We start from the raw sequence: 22500 nt of genomic DNA on the forward strand, positions 1-22500 counted from the left end.
AATCAATCTGCATTGCGTCACTGAACCGCCTGCCGGCCCCTCCTTTAGGTTCTTTATTGGATGAAACTTAAAACTGGGGGCAGGGCTTCCAGAGATTCTCAAAGTGACCAGAGCCTAAACTTCAAAACCCCGGATTGAAAACAGAGCTTTCTGTGGTGGCAGCTGGAAGAGGTCTTATCCGAGGGAGGAGGCTCTAGAGAAACTCCGGTGAAGAGAGAGAAGGTGCCGGTGAAGAGAGAGAAGGTGCCGCTTCGAGGGCCGGGTGAAAGGGCTCCTCCCCTCAAGGGAGTGCCCTCCCGCCCCTTTCCCCTTCTCCTTCAGTGACTTCATGATGACGCCCTCGTTCGCTGCTATTGCGTCACACGCTGGAACACCCAGAGAAGCAAAATATTGAGCTATTTACCCCGGCTACAGAGGCCCCGGGTTGGGCACAGCGACACCTAGCAAATACATGTTTGCAAGTGCGTCCACTGGTACACATAGTCTGTTCCATATCCTCTCCTAACGGGATGTGTGAACATGCTAGACATTCAATATGAAAAACAGCAGCCTCGGGCCGGCGCATTCCTGTATGTGACAAAGCCGCAGGTACAGACATGAGTGTGCTGGAGTCTTCAGAGTACATGCCTGATCCTGGGCGCGTAAAAAAAAAAAAAAAGACAAAGGGAGGGGTCTGGAATATGCATAAATATGAGGGGAAGGAGGAGTCCACATTTTCACTAGGCGCGGCCATAGTGGTTGATCAATATTTGTTTATTATTAAATAAGTGCTTTGACACACGGCCTTCTTCATGGGGATGGGAAAGGGCATAGTTCCTCTTTCCCCCAAGAGAAAGAGGCAGTCATAGTAGGAACACAAATGAAAAACCTCTCTTCAAACCCACATAATGATTTACATTTGTGCGTACTTAGATTCTATGACTGCGTAAGTGGCATCATCTTACCGCTAGAGTCAGACTGCATGGGTTCCAACTTTGCCACTTACTAGCTGTGTAACCTTGGCCAGTTACTTAAGCTTTGGCCTGTGCCCGTTTCCTCATCTGTAAAATGGGGATAAATAACAATACACCTACCTCTTGGGTTGTTGTGAAAATTGAATGAGTTAATATATGTATATAGAATGCTTAGAACAGTACCCGGCACATAGTAAACACTCATTGTTAGTTATTACTGTTCGGGCTATTTTACAGTTGCCCGTGGGTAATCCTAACCCTAATTCTCCTCTCCAGCTACACATTAATATATTAAAATCCGCTATCCTTCACGAATTAGTATCAGTTAGATACGCAGGAGAAGAGGCATTTGGCAGGGCCAGAAAGGTGTGAGTCCTGAAACAAAATGATTACATCAAACTATCCACTATTTCCCCCCTCACCCACCCCTGCATCTTCATTCTGTCCTTCAATTCCTCATCCACCCTCTTCTCTCTCAGGTCCTAAATCAAGGGCAAGACAGTGGTATTAGGGATAAGGGGAACTTGTTGGCAAGCATCTTAGTTGGCTGGTGTAGTGAAAAGGGTGTCAGGACTATAATCAGAAGACCTAGATCGGTATCCTTGTGTCACCTCTTACTGGCCTCTCTGAGCTTCAGTTTCCTTTTCTGCAGAATAGGGATAAAAATCCTACCCCTTGGGCCTGTCGTGAAGTCTATATGTGTGAAAGTGTTGTAAACTATTAAGTGTTATAGATGAGTTAATTATTATGAAACTAATTGAACATGGAGCCTTGTGGTTTTGTCTGATTATAGGTTACTGTCCTCCATAACCTGTTCTCCCTGTACCTACTTGGCCCTTTAAAGCAGGAGGTGGTTGCAGTGGGGAAGCCGACTAAGGAAGGGTTACATTGCAAGAGGTAAGTATTTGAACTCTTTGGATGTGCGGAGTAGGTGGGGAGTACAACTGTAAGCTGGAATGCAGGGCATTAAAGGTGGCAGACCGGGTGTGTATGGCTTCCTGTAAGAGTTTGAGACTGAATACAAACCTGTAGGTCATCAAGAGTTTGGGATTACACCTGGGACCTGGTGTGCCACATTCTCCCAGCACCAACACCCATCTTAATTAGCCACCTCCCGCAGGATGCCCTGGGATGCTTGTTAAGGTCTCTCCATCCACCTGGCTGGGGAATCGTAGCAGGGACCAGCTGGCAGAGCTGATAGGCCAACGCTAGAGGGGGTGGGTGGTGTAGGAGGTAGTGCCGACCCAGGCTGTGGGTTTGAAACTCACCAGTCAGGAAGTGAAGTCGACAGACGGAAGGGCAGGCAGGGGAGGGGAGTTCTGGGGCGCAGCAGAAGAGGCCTTCTGGGGTTTGGAGGCTGTGGGGCCATGGGCTTCAGGGCCAGAGGTTGCTTTTAGCCCAGCAAGACAGATCTGGGCAACATGAATGCCCAGAGGCAGTTGGCTGTAGCTGCAGTGAGAGCAGAAGTCAGACGACATGAGGTGACCAGGCAGGCTCTAAGCTGCCTCAGGAAGCTGGCAGAGAGGGTGAGCGACCCTGAACTTCGGGACAGCATTCAGACCTCAGTGGACCGCATACGAGGTAAGAGAAGGATTAGCTCCCATCTTGGGTGTATTGGGGACCAGCAGGGGCATATAAGGGCTTGCTGGATCATACAGCACTTCCCAATCAGCCACTTTCTAGTCCCCAAGATGGAGCTGGGACTCTGGGGGAAGAATATATTTGGAAAGAATGGAAAAAGACATGGGAGGTATCATTCTTCCTCTTTCCCCAACTCTGATCCTTCTCCCAGGGGATCAAAATACAGGTCACTGCTGAGCTGAACTTGACAATGGAGAAGTGGGTGAGCATGGGGAAGACAGGCCGTGACAGACCCATGGTAGACTTGGACCCTGCCTGGGGAGTCCGGGGCAGGAAGCAGTTTGGGGCAGGAGGTTCTGGGACTGGATAATGTGGTCATTCCCAGGACCCATGAAGGATCAGTGACCTCTTGTTCTCCAGCTGTAGAGAGAACACACACACACACACACACACACACACACACGCGCACACACACACCACAACAGATTGAAATACACCACGCAGAGTATCTCAGGCTCCCAGACATACACTAACGCTCACATAGCATGCTCTGCACAGCCGAAGTGCAAAGAAGTTCCCAGGACTCTCCTCGGTCCCCTCTCCTCCCCGTGCTCACGTTCCTGTCTGCCCCCCCCCCCACACCTTCCGCCCTTCGTCCTTAGTGCCATTAGAGCAAGTGATGACAACACAGGGAGGAAGTGCTGCTATGGCAACACCATCCGCCACATCCTCCTGCCCACCCCAGCCTTCAATCCTGTGGTGGGGCCCTGGCAGGAACAGCTTCTCTCTATCCACAAGGCCCCACCACTAAGGAACTGGTGGAACTGGAGGTCACCTCTGGTCTGGTGTCATCTAATTTGCCCCGAAGCTGCAAAGAGCCAATAAAAGCCGGCTGCTTTGCTCATGAAAGGTGTCTGGGAGAAGCACATCCTCCATCATATCCTGGTCTCTTCCAGCCTCTCCATTCTTAGCTGCTTACCTGGGGGTTGGGGTGGGGGGATGGGCAAGATACTGTTCTTTCCATCAAGGATACCTCCTGCCAGACCCCTCTGATAGTAGAGGCCGTCAGAGCATAACTTGGGGAAGAACCAGTTTGGTTCAGGTTCCTAAGGGAACAGTCTGATTTCCTTCCCATTTCCTTTCTTCCAGTAGTGCCCCTCTCACCTCCTGTCCCCCACCATTTGCCAAGAACTATAGCTGATACCTTCCCTACAGCTGTTGGAAAGGCAGACCTAGGGGGGAGTGGCCCCATGGGGCCTCCTAGGGAGGAACTCCAAGCTCCACCCCAGTAGGAAAAGAAAAGGGTGGGGGAGGAAAGAGGTTTAGTCAGGTAGAGGAACTCAGTTTAGCTCTGGAGAGGAGGGAGTGAGGAGGGGTGGAGGCTGAACTCTTTGAGAAGACCACTCTTCATAAGTGATTTTTGTTCCACTCTAAGAGTCAGTATTCTGTTCCCATTGAACTTAAAGGAAAACTGAGGCCACCAAAGGAAGGAAGGAGAATTAAGCCAGAATCAGCAAATCTTCACCTTCTCTTTCAGAAAAGGCTGCTGAAGGGTCTTCTGTTCTGGGGATGGTGTCATCCTGATGCTGCGGTGGGAGGGGGGCTCTGGGGGGCGGTGCTGACCTCGGGACAGGTCCGCGGAGGGAAAGGGCACCCAGCATCCTGGTACTGCCCCCCTACCTTACCCCCTACCAGGCCGAGCATGCCGCTGGCTCCAGCCTCCGAGAGCCGCCCACGGCAGCACTTATTATAGTCTCCGCTGCGTCAGGAGGGTGGGACGCCAAATTAGGGGAGCGCTGAGACTCCCCGAGTCCCAGGGAGGGGTCTCCAAGGCTGAGAGGAGGCCTCCCTCGACGCCTGCCCCACAACTGCTGGTCTCAGCCTCTGTCCCCCATCGGCCTACCCACTTCAACCTTCTCCCTGGGCTGGAGGACAGTAAGCCTTCAACTCCAAGGTCCCTAAAGGGGTGGAGGACACAGAGCAGACGTTTTCCATTCTTGCTGTCTGTCTCCTCTTTAACCTTCTAAAAAAGCCCCACCCCGAAAACCTCAGGAGATTGAATGGAAACCCAGAAGAGGCCTGTACCCTCTGCCTCAACTGAGGGCGGTCTTTATATTCGGGGCGCTAAATACCCCACACGTGGGTAGCCAGGTGTGAAGGTGGCGCCTCCATTAACCCCGAATCCCCTGGCGGGCGCCCCCGCCCACCACGCACACCGATCCTCCTCTCTGCTTATCCCCGCTGTTTCGGAGGCACTCTTGGAGCTACGGTTGCTATGGAGACCGGATGAATTTTGGTATGGGGGGTGGTGTCAGTCTGTAGACGTATTCCTTCTCCTTCCACCCCGAGCTCGAGTCTTTTGACTCACTTTTCGGCCTGTGTTCCTCGACTCCTCAGATCTTTCCCCTCCTGAGGCACCCTCTCCTTCCACCCACCCTGCTAAGTTCCATGTTTGTCCCCATCCCCAGGGAACACTTTCCAAGTTCACTTTGGGACAGTTAGGCTCAAGTACGGCCCAGTCAATGCACCGCGTATGGAGGGTGGGGGTGGGCGAGGGGGCTGGGTCATGGGGAAGGGGACTCGTGCAAGTACCTGGGGGAAACAAGGGGTCCTGGGAAAGGGATTTCAGGGCTCCCCACTTTCCCACATCAGCTTCCCCAGAGTTGGCAGTGAACCCGCATTTGCTCCGTTTTCTCCGAGGATTGTCCACCCATACACCGATCTTTACTCTCGCGCCTAAATGTCATACCCAACAGTAGCGCTCCCTGACCGGGGTGTGCTAAGGGAGGGTGCTGGAGTGTTGGAGTAGGTGAGTCCAAGTTCCAGGAAATCCAGCCCAGGATTTGGGAGGGAAATCCAGTCCTGGATTTTGCACCGCCTTCGCAGACAGCCGTGCTGGGGGAGAGAAGGTGCGGGGGGAGATAGAGTGGGGAGGGGGGCCGGGGGCCGCCTCCTCCTCACTGTGAGGGGAGCGCCCGGACACAGCGCGCATCCGGACCAAGCCGAGCCCCGGCGAGCCCCCCAGACCCTGCGCCCGGATCTCACGCCCCTCCTCTCCTAGACCCCAGACCCGTGGGTGCCCACCCCCTCCGGCTTCCCTCCTTCCTCCCCCGCCGGCGCCTGTATCTCCATCCCCAGCATCCTCCCCGCGCCCCTGCGAATCCCCCGCACGACCAGCCCCATTAGCTTCCCACCCTCCTTAAGACCCCCTCTCCGACCCCCCATCCGCGGCCTCTGCCCCTTGAGTCCCCATCCCCGCCGCCTCCCCCGCACCGGTTCTTCTCCCTAGCCTCGGGTTCCTCTTTTCTGCCCCCTTTTCCTCCCTCTCCCCTCTTTGCCCCTCTACAGTCCTCCCCGCCCTCCCCCGCCCATCTCAGCGCCGCCACCCAGGCCGGGGTGCGGGGTCCGGCGCGCCTCCCTGGAGCAGCACCAAGGTCCCGGGGCTCCAAAGGGGTGGGGGGGCAGGGCGGGGAGCATGGGGAGGGGGCGCCCCGTGTGATGGGAGGGGGGCGCAAGCGGAGGCGGCGGCGGCGGCGGCGACAGCGGAGCCGGGCCGGGGGCTCAGCGGGGTCCGGGGGCTGGGGGCAGCGAGCAGGGCGGCCCCATGGCCGGGCCCCCCTGAGGCAGTCCGGGGGAGTCCCCTCCCCTCCCCAGCTCGGGGGTCTCGGGGCCCCATGAGCCGGGGCGCGGGCGCGCTTCAGCGCCGGACAACGACCTACCTCATCTCGCTGACCCTGGTCAAGCTCGAGTCGGTGCCTCCGCCGCCGCCTTCTCCGTCTGCGGCCGCAGCTGGTGCCCCGGGGACCAGAGGTACCGAGACCAGGGATCCTGGTAGCCCCCGAGGCGCGGAGGAGCCGGGCAAGAAGCGGCACGAGCGTCTCTTCCACCGGCAGGATGCGCTGTGGATCAGCACGAGCAGCGCGGGCGCCGGGGGCACCGAGCCCCCCGCCCTGTCCCCGGCTCCGGCCAGTCCGGCCCGCCCCGTCTCCCCGGCTCCCGGCCGCCGCCTCTCCCTCTGGGCCGCCCCTCCCGGGCCCCCACTCTCCGGGGGGTTGAGTCCCGACCCTAAGCCCGGGGGCGCCCCCACCTCCTCCCGGCGCCCCCTGCTCAGCAGCCCGAGCTGGGGAGGTCCGGAACCCGAAGGCCGGGCGGGCGGCGGCGTCCCCGGTTCTTCCTCCCCGCACCCCGGCACCGGCAGCCGGAGGCTCAAGGTGGCGCCTCCTCCGCCGGCTCCCAAGCCTTGCAAGACCGTGACCACCAGTGGCGCCAAAGCCGGCGGGGGCAAGGGCACTGGTAGCCGCCTGTCATGGCCCGAAAGCGAGGGCAAGCCCAGGGTCAAGGGGTCAAAGAGCAGCACCGGGACTGGAGCTTCTGCCGCTGCTGCTGCTGTCACCGCCGCCGCCGGGGGAGGGGGAGCGGCAGCCACGACCGCAGGTGGGGTCGGGGCTGGGCCCGGAGCCCGCGGGAAGTTGTCCCCTCGGAAAGGCAAGAGTAAGACCTTGGACAACAGTGACTTGCACCCGGGACCGCCTGCTGGCTCTCCTCCTCCACTAACCGTCCCAGCAACCCTGGCTCCAGCCGCTGCTGTCACCGCCGCCTCCGCGCTGCCCACTGGGCCTGCACCTCCAATCACTCTGGAGCCTCCAGCTCCCGGGCTGAAACGGGGCCGGGAGGGGGGCCGAGCATCCACTCGAGATCGCAAGATGCTCAAGTTTATCAGCGGCATCTTTACCAAGAGCACAGGGGGCCCTCCTGGCTCCGGACCTCCTCCCGGACCCCCGGTCCTGTCTTCTGGCAGCGGGTCTAGGGAGCTGCTGGGTGCAGAGCTCCGCGCTTCCCCTAGTGAGTAGGACCAGGGCCTGAGAACAGCGAGGGGAGGGCACCTGAAATGCTCAGCTTGGGGTGGGGGAGCGGTGTGCAGGACTGACTTAGAGAAGCTTCTTTCTTGGGTGGGTGGATGAACCAGGCTCAATTCTCTGCCAAGGACTGGGGCAAAGGATGAGAGGTCCTGGAGAGGGGTGAGTAGGCATTGCGGGACATGAGAGAGGACTTGATTTCAGAGGGACTCAGAAAGCCTCAGAGCTTTCTGGGAAAATAATGCCCTTGGTCAGCGTGGCTGTAGGAAATTGCTCCCAGAGAAGCCCCAGACCCCACTTCCAGCCTCAGCTGGACTCTGGGAGATGGAAACTGGGCTTTGCCTTACCCAGAGGAACACTGAAGGTGAAAGGGATGAGGAAGCCTCAGTTTCTCCTGAGCACTTGGGGTAGGTGGCATGAGCGTGACCTTGCAGGCAGCTCCTCGCCAGGGACAGGTCTTTTCCTGGGCTGAGAGCAGGCTAGTGAGGCAGCAGGGAGGCAGTGGGTTTCTTTCCAGGCAGTGAAGGCCGATTGGGCAGTACGGGAGTACGTGGGGGCTGGAACATGCTGAATACTTGAATGTGAAGGGAGAGGGGCTGATAGGAAGCCTCACTTCCCCCACCGCCCACCCCGGCCCCCTAGCAGCATTGAAACCCGCAGGGGACCGACCAGGAGTGACTCAGGGGGGTGGAACTGCTGCAAAGGCAATTCTTACCCCTGGAGACTTGGGAGAGGGTGCGGAGAAAGTAGTGTCTTTTTGCGGGGAGGGGGGTGTCTTTATTTATTTATTTTCTAGAAGAGAGAGGCGAGGGCGTCTTGGTTCAGCTCACACTCCCGGGAGAGGAGGCGGGTCCGAGAGCGCGGGCGGCCCCCGGGGTTTGGCTCTGGTGCGGGTGGGAGCAGATGGCTCCGGATCCCAGAGTTCCCGCCGCAGCTGCGGCGCCCCGGGAACGTCCGGCTAGTGTCAGGCGCGGGGGCTGGACCCGGCGGGCGGAAGGAGCATCCTTCCCTCCCCCGTGCCCCCCATCCCTCCCCAGGCCTGTGGCTTCTCTCGGCCAGGGAGTGGAGCCCTTCCCCACCGTTCTCTTGGAGGGTGCTTGTGGGAAGGGTATGGGAGAGGGAGGTATAGAAAAAATCCAAGCTCCATTTCTTGGGCTGTGGGGAGGGGTCAGGGCCACCGTGCCGTTGACCTTGAAAAGGGGGAAGGATATCCTCACCTCAGTGTCTGTCCTGTGAAATGGAGATTGAGGACGACCCACTCCCTTCTATGTCCCAGCCCCTCTTCCTGAGATCTGCCCTGAGAATCTGTCAGGCCGGTGGAGAGGACACCTTTTCTCCTTCCCGAGGGAAGAACCCGCCACGGTCAGAGCCTTGGTCCCTCGGTCTGGAGCAGGGACCTACGTTTGGGGATGTGCTTAAAGGGAGATGCCAACCGAAGTATTTTTGTCTTGCTGGCTCCGTTGCTAAGCAACCACTGAGCGGCAGCAACAGCTGTGGGGAGAGTGGCTAGGATGGGAGGACTGGGGACCACTCTCAAACCTAGCCTTTCCACAGAGCTCTCCAGTCCAGGCTGGGCAGCTACAAAAGGAGGAGGGCTAGCTGAGGTTTGGGAGCCCTCCTTGGCCTGGAGCATCCCCTCTTACAACTTTTCCGTTACAGAAGCTGTGGTCAATAGCCAGGAATGGACTTTGAGCCGCTCCATTCCTGAACTGCGCCTGGTAGGTAACCCAGTCCCCTTGTCTGTATGAAGATTGACCTCCCCCCCCAAACCCGCCCGCCACTAAACTCTCAACTCTCTCTTCTTCACCTCTTCCCTTCCCTCTCTGTGAGAATGGGGAATAGTTTTCCAGTTCTCCTGAGATTCTACCTTCATGGCACCTTCCTAGGACTTGATACATCCGCACAACCTTTTCTTCTATAGTCTCCCTTCTTCCTGCTTGTCCATGGTCCTCTTCCAGGCTTCTTATTTCTGACATCTCCCCTCTAGCCCTTCATGTTCTGTTGCCTAGAATTGGGTAAAATTTTCCAACTAGTGCCCAGAGGTGTGACATGCCCCCCACCAGACATGCATCTAGTATGTTTCCTAAACAACACAACACCAAAAAAAAAAAAAAAAAAAAAGGTACTGAGTTGTTGACATTCTTCAGCTTGTTGTACACTTCCAGCTTGAGATCATTTCTTATACATGCATGGCCTGATCCTCCCAAATGCTGTCTCCTGACTGACTGTCAGCCAGGCCCTGTAGGACCCTGCTTGGATGATTTAACACTGCTAGTCCCTTTGAGTTCTCTGGAGTGTTCAGACTCAATTATCCTCCTTCCTCTTAATTCCTGAAATCTCTGTTCTACAACCTTGTCCTCAGGGTGTGCTGGGTGATGCCAGGAGTGGGAAGTCATCGCTCATCCACCGATTCCTGACCGGTTCATACCAGGTGCTGGAGAAGACAGAGAGTGAGTTCTCAGGAGCCATAGTAAGCTAAGGATTGGGGTCAGGGATCCAGGCAGTGTGATCAATGACTATGCAGGTATGGAGACCAGAGGGAAGAATGAGGCCAGAATAGCTAAAGTACACGGAGAATGGGGAGGTTTGGTGACTGTGACCTCTGACCTCCTACCACATCCACCTCTTCTGGACAGGTGAGCAGCACAAGAAAGAAATGTTAGTGGATGGACAGACTCATCTGGTGTTGATCCGAGAGGAAGCTGGGGCACCTGATACCAAGGTGAGGGATGAGATGATGGGGTAGGCAGGTGGGCTGGGGTCAGCACTAGCCAAAGGAGAGGGCTCTGGTTTCCCAGGTCTCCTTGGGAATAGCATCCAGAGGAGTGGACCTGTCTGACCATCCGTTTGCTCCCCCACGCTCCGCAAGTTCTCAGGCTGGGCAGATGCTGTGATCTTCGTCTTCAGCCTGGAGGATGAGAACAGTTTCCAGGCCGTGAGCCGTCTTCATGGGCAGCTGAACTCCCTTCGGGGGGAGGGACGAGGAGGCCTGGCCCTGGCATTGGTGGGGACACAAGGTAAGGAGGGGCTGGGGAAGTGCTGCTTTCAGGGGAGTTCCTACTGGGTATCACCCAACATAGGTGAGAGCTTGGTAATGTGTGGACACGGCTACTTGGACTCCAGTAACCCTCTGGAAGGAGCCTCGTCTCCAAATAACTTCAGTAACCCTCTGGAAGGAGCCTGGTCTCCCAAATAAGAGAGTCATTAAAGCAAGCATAAACTTACCAAGGTCTGAGAGAGAAAAGAGGACTCTCCAGGATGGAAGGGACAGCTACAGTGGCAGTCCTCATTCCTCTGAGATGTCACCTACCTTGTGTTTCTCACGCTGCCATTTCCTGATGCCACCACCATGGTAAATACAGTGAAAACCTCAGGCCCTAGTGTGGCTAGAAAGCCTTCTGCATCTTCCCCTTGCTACAGCTGGGTCAGGCTGACACTTTTCAAAGGAACTTATCTAAAAACAAAGAGAAGACACAAATGAAATGATGGAGAAAACACAGAGAGGGCCACCAGGCCATCTTTTCCAGCCGAGCCAGGAAAAGCTTCTCCGGTACCCACCTGTATGAAGCCGGCAGGACTTTCTGTCTGGATGCCTATCTTGCAGGTGGCTGCTTCCACCTGTCGCTTGCCTCCTGCTTTCTTGCTGCAGATGAACAGTCCACCTGTTATCCGTGGACATTCAACCTCTTCCTGGTTCATATGCCAGGTGTCCTCCCACTCAGCTCAGGGTTCATTGAATTTGCAAGGCTGGGTGACTGTCACTCATGAGTCTCGGCCATTTCAGACCTTATCAGGACGTTCCGTTCACCTCTGGAGTATTCTTTGAAGACACTCACACAGGGCTAACCCACCCTACTCATGCTGCAGCGGGGCATGTGAGCTGGGCTCGGCATTCACAAAAGGCTTATATGCTCCCATCGCCCTGGGTCATAGGAGGGATATTCTCTCATACCCTGTCCTAGTGGTCCCAGTCTAGGACTAGAGCCCAAGAGAAAGGAAAGCAGCAGAGTGGGGATGGGCCCCCCTCATCCAGTCCTCCCCCTTTCTTGTCCCCTTAGACCGGATCAGTGCTTCCTCCCCTCGGGTTGTGGGCGATGCTCGTGCCAGGGCTCTGTGTGCCGATATGAAGCGCTGTAGCTACTATGAGACTTGTGCGACCTATGGGCTCAACGTGGACCGGGTCTTCCAAGAGGGTGAGTGTGGCGATCCCCACATATGTGGGAATCAGGGAGCTGGGGACTAGGATATTCTTGGAGGTCACACATCCAGGCCTCTCTCTGTGAGTGACAGGAAATTAACCTGCATAGGAGGGAGGAGGGACCAGGGAGGTCAGAGAAGGTTTGCTTCATAGCCACAGGTCCTTCTGGACAGGAGGAGCTGGCTAGGCTACAGGTGGCATGAAGGCCACAGTGACAAGGAAGTTGGGACCTATGTTATCTCCTGGGGAGTTCTCAAAGCTGGGCAACGAAGGGTGGTCTTGGGTGTCTGCCCCGCTCATTCCTCCTCCTCCCCCTCCCCTCAGTGGCCCAGAAGGTGGTGACCTTGCGCAAACAGCAACAGCTTCTGGCTGCCTGCAAGTCCCTGCCCAGCTCCCCAAGCCACTCAGCTGCTTCCACTCCTGTAGCTGGGCAGGTGAGTTGGGGTTTCAGGGTCCACAGAGGGGCCGGTAGGAATCAGAGGAAGGGCTGGTGACCCAAGGACAGGTACAGAGAACCCAAGGAGGTTGCGGGGGGCAGATGGAAATGGCAGTGATACCATTTGTAGAAAGTGCGTTGGACTGGAAATCAACCGGGCTTGAAACACCCTTTGCAGCGTCCTTGAGCAACTCACCTAAACGTCCCAAGGTTGTCAGGAACATTGTATGGCATGATACTTGTGAAGTCAGCCTCTGCAAAATCTAAAGCACTGTGGCAATGCTAGTGAGGAGTTTTATTATTAATGATAATACAAATAAATGGTGATGAGATGAAGGAATATCTCAAATTCCTCAGAACCAGATGTAACTGTAGCTTGGTGGTGGGGGGCATCTCAACTGTTCTGACCCCTCCATCTGCCTGCAGGCTAGTAACGGGGGCCACACTAGCGATTACTCTTCTTCCCTCCCATCCTCACCCAATGTTGGTCACCGGGAGCTCCGAGCTGAGGCAGCTGCCGTGGCTGGATTGAGCACCCCAGGGTCCCTGCACCGGGCAGCCAAGCGCAGGACCAGCCTTTTTGCGGTATTGGACATTCTAACCTCCTATCATCCTGTCCTCTGTTACCTGCCCATCTTCCCTCATCCCTAGACCTCTCTGTTGGGCCCTTCTTCATCTGTCTTCCCTGTCCTTCCGTCAGCATATCCCTCTATCCACCCTCTAACTGATGCCAGTAACCATTCCAGAATCGTCGGGGCAGTGACTCTGAGAAGCGGAGCTTGGACAGTCGGGGAGAGACAACGGGGAGTGGGCGAGCCATCCCCATCAAACAGGTGGGTGGCCCAGGGACCGGGGGCAGGCTGGGGGTAGGTGCTCTTAACTGGTTTTCTCCCATATGCCTCTTTCCGTTCTCCAGAGCTTCCTACTAAAGCGAAGTGGCAACTCCTTGAACAAAGAATGGAAGAAGAAATATGTGACCCTGTCCAGTAATGGCTTCCTACTCTACCATCCCAGCATTAATGTAAGTGCTAGAGACTGGCTGGGCCACACCGGCTGGCCTTGGATGCACTTCTAGGTCTCCCAGTCTGTGCCTCTGACAAACACCAACATCGGTTCTCGGAAGCACTAGTCCTATTCTTTTCAGTTTAGCAAACATCTGTTAGGCACCTACCATATGCCCATGCAGGAGATGGAAATGTGAATACATCTCCCTAGGACTTGCAGTCCAGTGGGAGAAAATGGAGGAAGGACCTCCACCTGGCCTGCCATTCGGGGATGCTTTCCGGAGGAGACAGTGCTGGGCCCGGTCTGTTGAGCTCATCCCCTAGAGCTCATCCCAACCCAGTCCGCTTCTAGAGCCCCTTCTCCAGCCCTTCTCTAGCCGATATTATTGGCTGCTTCCCAGCACCACTGAGGACCCCAACCTTCCCTATACTCTCAACCCCTATACTGCTGCAGGATTACATCCACAGTACCCATGGCAAGGAGATGGACTTGCTACGAACAACAGTCAAAGTCCCCGGCAAGCGGCCGCCACGGGCCATCTCTGCTTTTGGCCCCTCAGCCAGCATCAATGGGCTGGTGAAGGACATGAGCACTGTCCAGATGGGGGAAGGCCCTGGTGAGTGGGGCTGATGACAAAGGGGCAGGAGAGGGGCCAGGGCTAGGAAAAGGAGGGGTAGTAGGGAAGAAGGGAGTGGGACTGGTTAAGCGGGAAGGTGGGTGATGAAGAGGGACCATGTAAGGAGTGGGGCCCGGAGACTGAGTAGCTCACTGAGGATTTATCTTCTTCCCCTTCTGACAGAAGCCACCACTCCTACCCCAAGCCCGAGCCCCAGCCCCAGTTCCCTGCAGCCACCACCAGACCAGACATCTAAGCACCTGCTGAAGCCAGACCGGAATTTGGCCCGAGCGCTCAGCACCGGTCAGTGAGGACTCACCCTCCTTGCACTGTCTTCCAGATCCAGATGGGATGCAGTGGGAAGTGAAATTGGGGTGGGAGCTTGGAGGCTGAATGCGTGAGTGGACACCTTGAGCATCAACTGGGTGCCCAGGCATGTTTAGCATAATGGCTAACACAACTGGGTTCTAGAGCTAAGCTGCCTGAACTTGAACTTGAATCCTGGCTTGCCACTTGGGCAAGTTACTTGACCTCTCCACCCCTCAGTTTCCTCATCTGTAAGAGGGAGATAATAGTTTCTACCTCAGACAGTTGCTTTGAGGCTTATACCGAGAACATTGTGCAGCACATAGCCAGCCATCAATGTTTGGAATGTTTGGAAATACGTATTTTTTAAAAATAGCGAGTAACATCGTAACAAATGGTCCTCACAACAACTTTGTCGGGTCAAGATTATTATCCCCATTTTAGGGATGCAGAAACTGAGGCTCAGAAGATTAAGTGACTTGCTCAAGGTCTCAAGGCCAGTAAGTGGCAGAGCCAGGATCTGAGTACAGGTCTGACTCTAAACCACTCATCTGTCCTCCTCCCCAGGAATGACCAAGGGGGACCTCCTAGAGAGGGTTGGTGAGGAGGGGGACCCTAAAATGCCAAATCTAGTTCAGGGGAGACAGGCTATGGAGAAATCAGGAAATCTATGGAGGGGGCAGCTGAGGCAGCTGTGTCCCCCTCCCTAAGACTGTACCCCATCTGGAGACCTGAGCCCCCTGAGTCGGGAACCCCCTCCTTCTCCCATGGTGAAGAAGCAGAGGAGGAAAAAGTTGACAACACCGTCTAAAACTGAAGGCTCGGCTGGGCAGGCTGAAGGTGAGGCCCTGGCGGACAGTTCTACTCCCACCCTGCACCCTCACCCCTAAACTCCAGATCCCTGACCTCACTCCTGCAGGAGGAGGAAAAGTGCCTGAGCTGAGTGCTTGACTATGATTACCACTCTGCACATTATTTAGTGAAAAATGGATGGATGCCCCTCAGCCCCTGTCCTTCCTCCCATTCCCCAGCCAATGCCTTTTACCCCAATAGTCCCCAGCCCGTTCTCAGTGACCCCCCATGTCTGCAGCTCCTGCCCCCCCTCCTAATGACCCTCTCATTCCTGTTGCTGCCCTCAACTCTGCTTGTCACCCCAGCCCCTGCACCCAGAAGGCCCCACAACCCCCAGGGACTCAGCCCCTGACCTCTATGTCCCCCACGACTCCTCAGCTCCTGGGCTCTGACCACCCAGCTCCTGTTCTCAATAACATCCTGTGATTGCCAAGCTCCCCCAACAGCCTTTGACTACAATGATTCCCATTCCTGCCCCTAGCGACTCCCCCCAGATCCTTGAGACTCCCCCTGAACCCCAGGGACCCCTCACCCCAGGCCTGTGAACTCCTGTCCCCTTTCCCCGTGTTCACTCAGATGCTGGCCATCCCTTCCCCTCCCAGAGACCCGGCTCCTCACCGGTCATGATAACCAGTCCCCACCGCCCCTGCTCTCTGCCGGGTGCTCAGACCCGGGTTCCAGATCTGCCTACTCTCATGGCTCTTGGCTTCCGCTCTACTCTGCTCCGGGGCCACTGACTTTAGTTCTGCTTTCTCTCCCCATCTGTCTGTCCTGCTTTGTCTCTGGAACTGTCCGTCACTATCTCTCTCTCCATCTCTCCATCTGCCTCTTTTTCTTCTTTCTTCGTCTCTTTCTCTCTTCTGCTCTTCATTCTGTCTCTATCTCCTTCGCTTCGGGAAACCAGCCAAGCGCAAAATGTGGAAACTAAAATCCTTTGGTAGTTTAAGAAATATTTATAAAGCAGGTAACAAGCGGGGAGCTGGGTGGGGCGCTCAGCTGGGGTGCAGAGGGGCGGGGGTGCTCCTGCCTTCCCCTGCATGTGCTCGGGCTTCCTGCTCTCCCCCACCCTCTGCTTCCCCAGTGACTCTGCCCCACTCCCAGGGGCTTGGGATGGATATCAGGGAGGAAGAGGGTTTGGGGAAGGCAGCTCCTGTTGGAATTCTGTCCCTCATGACCCCATCCCATCCCCCCACCCAGAGGAAAACTTCGAGTTCCTGATCGTGTCCAGCACTGGTCAGACGTGGCACTTTGAGGCAGCCAGTTTTGAGGAGCGGGACGCCTGGGTTCAGGCCATCGAAAGTCAGATTCTAGCCAGTCTGCAATGCTGTGAGAGCAGCAAGGTCAAGGTAATGGGTCGGGGGTCGGGCGGAGAGCAGAGGTGAGTGTCTGAGGAGTCCGGATAAGGGCTCAGAGGGAGAGTCCGTACTAACCCCAACCCTTCCTGCAGCTGCGCACAGATAGCCAAAGCGAAGCCGTGGCCATCCAGGCGATCCGGAACGCCAAGGGGAACTCTATCTGCGTGGACTGCGGGGCCCCCAGTGAGCGCAAGGGAGCAGTGGAGGGACGTGGGAGGGAGTGTGGTTCGCTGGAATTGATGAATGCTGGGGTTCCCGTGCTGCTCGGCCAGGAGCTGACCCCTGCATTCCGTCCCCAGACCCCACGTGGGCCAGCTTGAACTTGGGCGCACTCATCTGCATCGAGTGTTCTGGCATTCACCGGAACCTGGGCACACACCTGTCCCGCGTTCGCTCGCTCGACTTGGACGACTGGCCGCGGGAGCTGACCCTGGTGCTGACAGCCATTGGCAACGACATGGCCAATCGCGTGTGGGAGAGTGACACGCGGGGCCGTGCCAAACCCACGCGGGACTCTTCGCGGTACGCGTGCAGGAGAGGGGTAGGGGAGACTTAGGGTGTGCGGCTCCCGAGAGGGTCCCCTGGGTAGGGAGCAGAGGTCCTGGGCGCGGGGTCCCTAGAGCCCTTCCCGTTGATCCCTGGTCCTGCAGGGAGGAGCGTGAGTCATGGATTCGCGCCAAGTACGAGCAGCTGCTGTTCCTGGCGCCGCTGGGCACTTCCGAGGAGCCGCTGGGCTGCCAGCTGTGGGCCGCGGTGCAGGCCCAGGACGTGGCCGCCGTTCTCCTGCTTCTGGCCCATGCGCGACACGGGCCGCTCGACACCAGCCCAGAGGACCCGCAGCTTCGCTCTCCACTTCACCTGGCGGCCGAACTCGCCCACGTCGTCATCACGCAACTGCTGCTATGGGTACGTGAGCGGGGAGATGGTAAAGGGGTCTCTGAGGGCTCCGTCTGGCAAACAGCCAGGCGCGGGAGAGCCCGAGGGCCCCAAAGGGACCCTGGAAGTGGGCCCGGCGATCCCGGGGAGCCGGCGGGCGGGGATTGGCCCCGGGGACGCTCCGTAACGCGGCCGTCTCCGCCCCTTAGTACGGCGCCGACGTGTCCGCCCGCGACGCGCAGGGCCGCACGGCGCTGTTCTACGCCCGCCAGGCTGGCAGCCAGCTGTGCGCCGACATCCTCCTCCAGCACGGCTGCCCGGGTGAGGGCGGCAGCACAGCCACCACCCCCAGCGCGGCCACCACCCCCAGCATTACCGCCACGCCCAGCCCCCGTCGCCGGAGCAGCGCCGCCAGCGTGGGCCGAGCCGACGCCCCCGTCGCGCTGGTATAGTTGCGCCGCCGGAGAGACACCCCCTACCCCACCACGGGCCGGGCACGACCACACTGGGTGGACCGCTGGACAGATGCACCCACTCACCTCTCCAATCCGCACCCCGTCCCATGGGAGCACTTCTTACCCCCCCCCCAAGAGGGCACAGCCCCCACGCCTCCCAGAAGACACAAACTCACCTCCCTCTCCCCAACGAGGCATGGAGACCCCATCTTGACACGCCCCCTCTCCACTGTTTGCACCCTCGGATTGCTCTGGGTCTACCCTCTGGGTGTTGGCGGCAGGGGACGCCCCCGTCGCGGTCCCTGTTCCTGGCCGTTTGGATGTGCCCGCTCGCGCCCCCTAGGGGTGGGGGAAAAGACCCAGTCCTGCCTGTGCTCGACAGTCCCACGGCGCGCGAGCACTTACCCAGGCTGGCTCCTGGGGCGACGTCACGCCACAGGGAGGTGTTAGTAAGTGGGAGGGCTAGCCCTGGGACTTGAGGCCAATAAGGGGGACCCTACCCTTTCTATGCTAATCTCACTGCCCAGTGAAGGGGGAAGGGCAGCGAGGGGCAGGACCCCTGCTGCCCATGGGGGTAGGGGGTCCCCAACCCTTTCCGTGAAAGGGACCATGAGGAGTGGAAATCAGGACGTTCCCCCCACATCCACCCATGGATGGAAGCTAGAGGGTCGGGGGAGCCTAAAGCCTGGGTCCCTCCTCACTACCATCTCGGGAGGGAGAAGGGATGGAGCAGGAGCGGGCTAAGGGGGACTTGGGAGGGGCCTTGTAATTTATTGCTTTGTTCCCCAACAAGGGGGCGGGGGCGGGCAGGGCTTGGGGAGGGCGTTTCAGGGTAGGGGAAGCCAAGGGTGGGCAGAGGGTGGGGTGGGGTGGGGTGCTCTCGGGTTGTGTCTGTGACCGTGACTGCGTACCTGTGACTGTGCAGCGCCCGTGGTGATCTGGGGTAGGCGGCACCCCTACAATGGGACCCCTCCCCCACTGTTCTTCCTGTCCAGCCCCTCCCTTCCACTGGAGCAGCTCCAGACCCAGCCCTCAACCCCAGGATCCCTCCCAGCCAGGGTTAAGAGAATGTGAGGTGGCTGGGAGGGTCTCCAGGCCCCCTGCCTCATCTCCGGAAAGGGGGTGCTGGGGTGAATTTACCTGGCCCAGCCCCGCCTCCCTCAGTCAACCCAGCCCTTGGGCCGTCTGTGTCAGTGGTTTCCGGTATTTTTTTTTTTTCCTGGCTAAAATATTTTGCAAAGGACCAGGTAACTGGGGAGAGGAGAGGGGCGGGGGCAGGGGGGGAATACCCGCCCCTCATCTCCTCCAAGGCAGGTGGTGTGAATCTTCTTCAACAGCAATTAAAGAGGAAGTGATTTTGTCTAGGGGGTGAGCTGCTGGTCTGTTCTTGAAGAGTTGGGTCAGGGAATGGCCTTGGTCAAGGTGGGGAATTGGAGGTGGGAGAGGGCCAGGGAGGGTGCCTCCTGCTGGGGCTGGTGTCAGGGCAGTATCCAAGGGCGCGGGGGCAGTAGGTCAGATGCTCCATCATGTACAACAGTTCCAGGTTCATGTAGTGGAAGGAGACGGGCAGGTCAGGGCAACAGTGAGGACCCAGGGAGCAGAGAAGTCACTGACTCCCAAGATGACTCCTGTTTTGGGAAGGAGTTGGGGTGTGGAGCTTAGAGAAGAGGACAGGGGAGGGGGGCTGCTGGAGGGGTGAGAAGATAGAGTAGCTTTGCTTAAGAGCAGGAACTTCGGAGTCAGATCTGATTTTGACACCAGTACCTCCACTTCATAGTTAGGTGATCTTGGGCAGGTTACCTTGGTGGCATCTGTTTATTTGTAATCTGAACAATATCTGTTCAGAGGGCACCTGGTAGGGGCTCCAGCATCAGTCCTGGAGGACTGCCCCAGGCCAGCCTACCCACTTTGAGCACCTGGTACCAGAAGTAGAGCTTTATTGTAGGGGTCCCTCTCCTGGCAGGGAGGGAAGGGATGGAAGGTCTCCTAATCACAGATGTCCCTGGTGTCACAAACTCCATGTTCAGCTGAGGCAGACATTTGCCCACCCCCGTGTCATGCACAGGACTGCAAGGACACAGCAGCCTGAGGCCGGCGCAGCCGCCAAGAGCTGCAACATCTCGTGGTTCAGCATATAGGCAGTCCCGCTGTTCCTTGTGTGCAGCTGAAAGCATTTGACCTGGTAGAGGGACCGGCGCGGGGGCGGGCGGGCGGCGGTGGGCCAGCAGCCTGCACGGGCTGGGCAAAGCCACACACATGTTGTCAGCTACCTTGACAAACCAGTCTGTGGCCCAGCGTCCTCCGGTAAGGTTGGTTCTGGTCCTCTGCACCCCTCATCCCCACGAGGGACATTCAGTTGCAGGTGCGCCACTGAGCTGGTTGCAGGAACAGGCCCAGATCCCACTCACATGGGAGGCCCGGGTTCTACAGGGCCCTAGGCTGGGTGACCACCTAGCACAGCACCCTGACCCAGGAAAAGGTGGATTCAGAGTTGCAGGTGCAGTAACAGGTGCAGATGCAGGCATATGGTCTGGGAAGGCAAAACAAGAGGAAGAGAGGCAAGTAGCAAAGAAGCCTCAACTGGAAGACCCAGCCACCCCTCCCCTCTTTCATCAGAGACCCTGGACTCCCCCCTCCATCCCCACTTTCCTTCTCGGTGGCAAAAGCTCACTCCCTTCCTCAGAAGCTCAAGAGTGTGAGAGACTACGGGGAGGAAACAAGGACCCTGGAGAGAATGAAATGACCTCAGGGAACCACAGGCCAGCGGGAAGTTCCTTTCGGTTCCTACCAGAGAAAGGTGGTCAAGGTGTCAGCACCCGCATCAAGTCCCCACACTAAGTACTCCACTGGCTCCTTTTTGTCATGGGCTGCTTCTTGGCCTGTGGGAAATGTAAAGGGTGGTCATGGGTGGGGTGACAGAACACTGAGCCCTCCAGACTGTAGCTGAATAGGACTCTAGAAGGGGACTCCCTGGGAGCTGAAGGGGAGCTGCTGCCCCTTAACATCCATGCCATCTTCCCAGCTCCCCTTGGTGTCCTCACCTGGATTTCTGCTGCCATTCGCCATCCCCTCTTCCTCACCCCCTCCTGGTTACCATCTGCCAGACACCCTGCTCCCCTCCTCTCATGTGCCTTAGCGCAGCTGGGAGTTCTACCAGAAGCCAAAGGAAAGTAAAAAGGAATTTATTATTGAAAGTACAATGATTAAATCTAGTGAGGTCTCTAGAACTCTATTTTCTTGATTATTTATTTATTTTTATTTTCTATTGAAGTACAATTGATTTACAGTGTTGTGTTAGTTTCTGGTAAACAGCAAAGTGATTCAGTTACATATATATATATTCTTTTTTGTATTCTTTTCCATTATAGTTTATTACAGGATATTGAATATAGTTAGTTCCCTGTGCTATACAGTAGGACCTTGTTTATTTTATTTATAGTGGTTTGTGTCTGCTAATCCCAAACTCCTAATTTATCCCTCCCCCACCCACTTTCTCCTCTGTTAACCATAAGTTTGTTTTCTGTTTTGTAAATAAGTTCATTTGTATCTGTTTCTGTTTTGTAAATAAGTTCATTTGTATCACATTTTAGATACCTAAGTGATATCATATGATATTTGTCTTTCTCTTTCTGAGATATATATATATACATATATATGTATATATCCCGCATCTTTTTTTTTTAAATTAATTAATTTATTTTTGGCTGCGTTGGCTCTTCGTTGCTGCATGCGGCCTTTCCCTAGTTGTGGCGAGTAGGGCGACTCTTCGCTATGGTGCGTGGACTCCTTCTCATTGCGGTGGCTTCTCTTGTTGCAGAGTACTGGCTCTAGGCGCGCACGCAAGCTCAGTAGTTGTGGCGCATGGGCTTAGTTGCTCCGCGGCATGTGGGATCTTCCCGGACCAGGGCTTGAACCTGTGTCCCCTGCATTGACAGGCAGATTCTCAACCACTGCGCCGCCAGGGAAGCCCCATATCCCACATCTTCTTTATCCATTTATCTGCAGGTTGCTTCCATGTCTTGGCTATTGTAAATAGTGTTGCAGTGAACATTGGGGTACATGTATCTTTTGGAATTAGAGTTTTCTCTGGATATATGCTCAGGAGTGTGAATGCTGGATCACATGGCAACTCTATTTTTAGTATTTTAAGGAACCTCCATACTGTCTTCCATAGTGGCTGCCGCAAGATACATTCCCACCAACAGTATAGAAGGGTTCCCTTTTCTCCACACCCTCTCCAGCACTTATTATTTGTAGACTTTTTTTAATGATGACCATTCTGACCGGTGTGAGGTGATACCTTACTCTAGTTTTGAGTTGCATTTCTCTAATAATTAGCAATGTTGAGCATCTTTTCATATGCCTATTGGCCATATGTATGTCTTCTTTGGAGAAATGTTTAAAGTCTTCTGCCCATTTTTTGATTCAGGTTTTTTTTGTTGTTGTTGTTATTGAGCTGTATGAGCTGTTTGTATATTTTGGAAGTTAAGCCCTTGTTGGTTGCCTCATTTGCAAATATTTTCTCCCAGTCCATAGGTTGTCTCTCTGTTTTGTTTATGGTTTCCTTTGCTGTGCAAAGTTTGATTAGGTCCTGTTTGTTTTATTTTTGCTTTTATTTCTATTGCCTTGGGAGAATAACCTAAGAAAACATTTCTATGGTTTATGTCAGAGAATGTTTTGCCTGTGTTCTCTTCTAGGAGTTTTATGGTGTAATGGCTTATATTTAAGTCTTTAAGCCATTTTGAGTTTATTTTTGTGTATGGCGTGAGGGAGTGTTCTAACTTCATTGCTTTACATGCAGCTGTCCAGCTTTCCTAACACCACTTCTGAAGAGACTGTCTTTTCTCCATTGTATATTCTTGCCTCCTTTGTCAAAGATTAATTGACCATAGGTGTATAGGTTTATTTCTGGGCTCTCTGTTCTGTTCCATTGATGCATATGTCTGTTTTTGTGCCAATACCATGCTGTTTTGATTACTGTAGCTTTGTAGTATTGTCTGAAGTCTGGTAG

General features: G+C 55.8%; 1 protein-coding gene across 4 annotated transcripts; it reads left to right on the forward strand.

Annotated features, from left to right (window-relative positions):
• The first annotated feature begins 84 nt into the window (after positions 1 to 84).
• On the forward strand, positions 85 to 18290 carry AGAP2 (ArfGAP with GTPase domain, ankyrin repeat and PH domain 2). 4 transcript variants are annotated; one of them, XM_073788435.1, is made up of 19 exons: positions 85 to 588; positions 1747 to 1850; positions 9050 to 9108; positions 9753 to 9840; positions 10027 to 10112; positions 10260 to 10407; positions 11449 to 11583; positions 11913 to 12022; positions 12451 to 12609; positions 12771 to 12857; positions 12941 to 13045; positions 13483 to 13645; positions 13829 to 13948; positions 14663 to 14791; positions 16001 to 16149; positions 16251 to 16341; positions 16458 to 16680; positions 16809 to 17064; positions 17244 to 18290. In XM_073788435.1, exons 5-19 carry the CDS (start codon positions 10047 to 10049, stop codon positions 17484 to 17486), a joined length of 2184 nt encoding a protein of 727 aa, XP_073644536.1. In that variant the 5' UTR covers positions 85 to 588; positions 1747 to 1850; positions 9050 to 9108; positions 9753 to 9840; positions 10027 to 10046; the 3' UTR covers positions 17487 to 18290. The 4 variants fall into 4 exon arrangements, with proteins under 4 accessions (XP_073644536.1, XP_073644537.1, XP_033722262.1 ...); XM_073788436.1 differs by having other exon boundaries at positions 9753 to 9821; XM_033866371.2 differs by lacking the exons at positions 85 to 588; positions 1747 to 1850 and adding an exon at positions 2273 to 2534.
• Positions 18291 to 22500: the final 4210 nt, after the last annotated feature.

Source organism: Tursiops truncatus, chromosome 11 (assembly GCF_011762595.2).
Source record: "Tursiops truncatus isolate mTurTru1 chromosome 11, mTurTru1.mat.Y, whole genome shotgun sequence".
Classification (NCBI taxonomy): Eukaryota; Metazoa; Chordata; class Mammalia; order Artiodactyla; family Delphinidae; genus Tursiops; species Tursiops truncatus.

Excerpts from the sequence above, each read along its gene's own strand:
- AGAP2 (XM_033866370.2), top strand. The coding sequence starts at position 6,209 with ATGAGCCGGGGCGCGGGCGCGCTTCAGCGCCGGACAACGACCTACCTC. Across the intron at positions 7,377-9,049 it reads AGAGCTCCGCGCTTCCCCTA|AAGCTGTGGTCAATAGCCAG; the intron begins GTGAGTAGGACC and ends TTTCCGTTACAG. Across the intron at positions 9,109-9,752 it reads CCATTCCTGAACTGCGCCTG|GGTGTGCTGGGTGATGCCAG; the intron begins GTAGGTAACCCA and ends CCTTGTCCTCAG.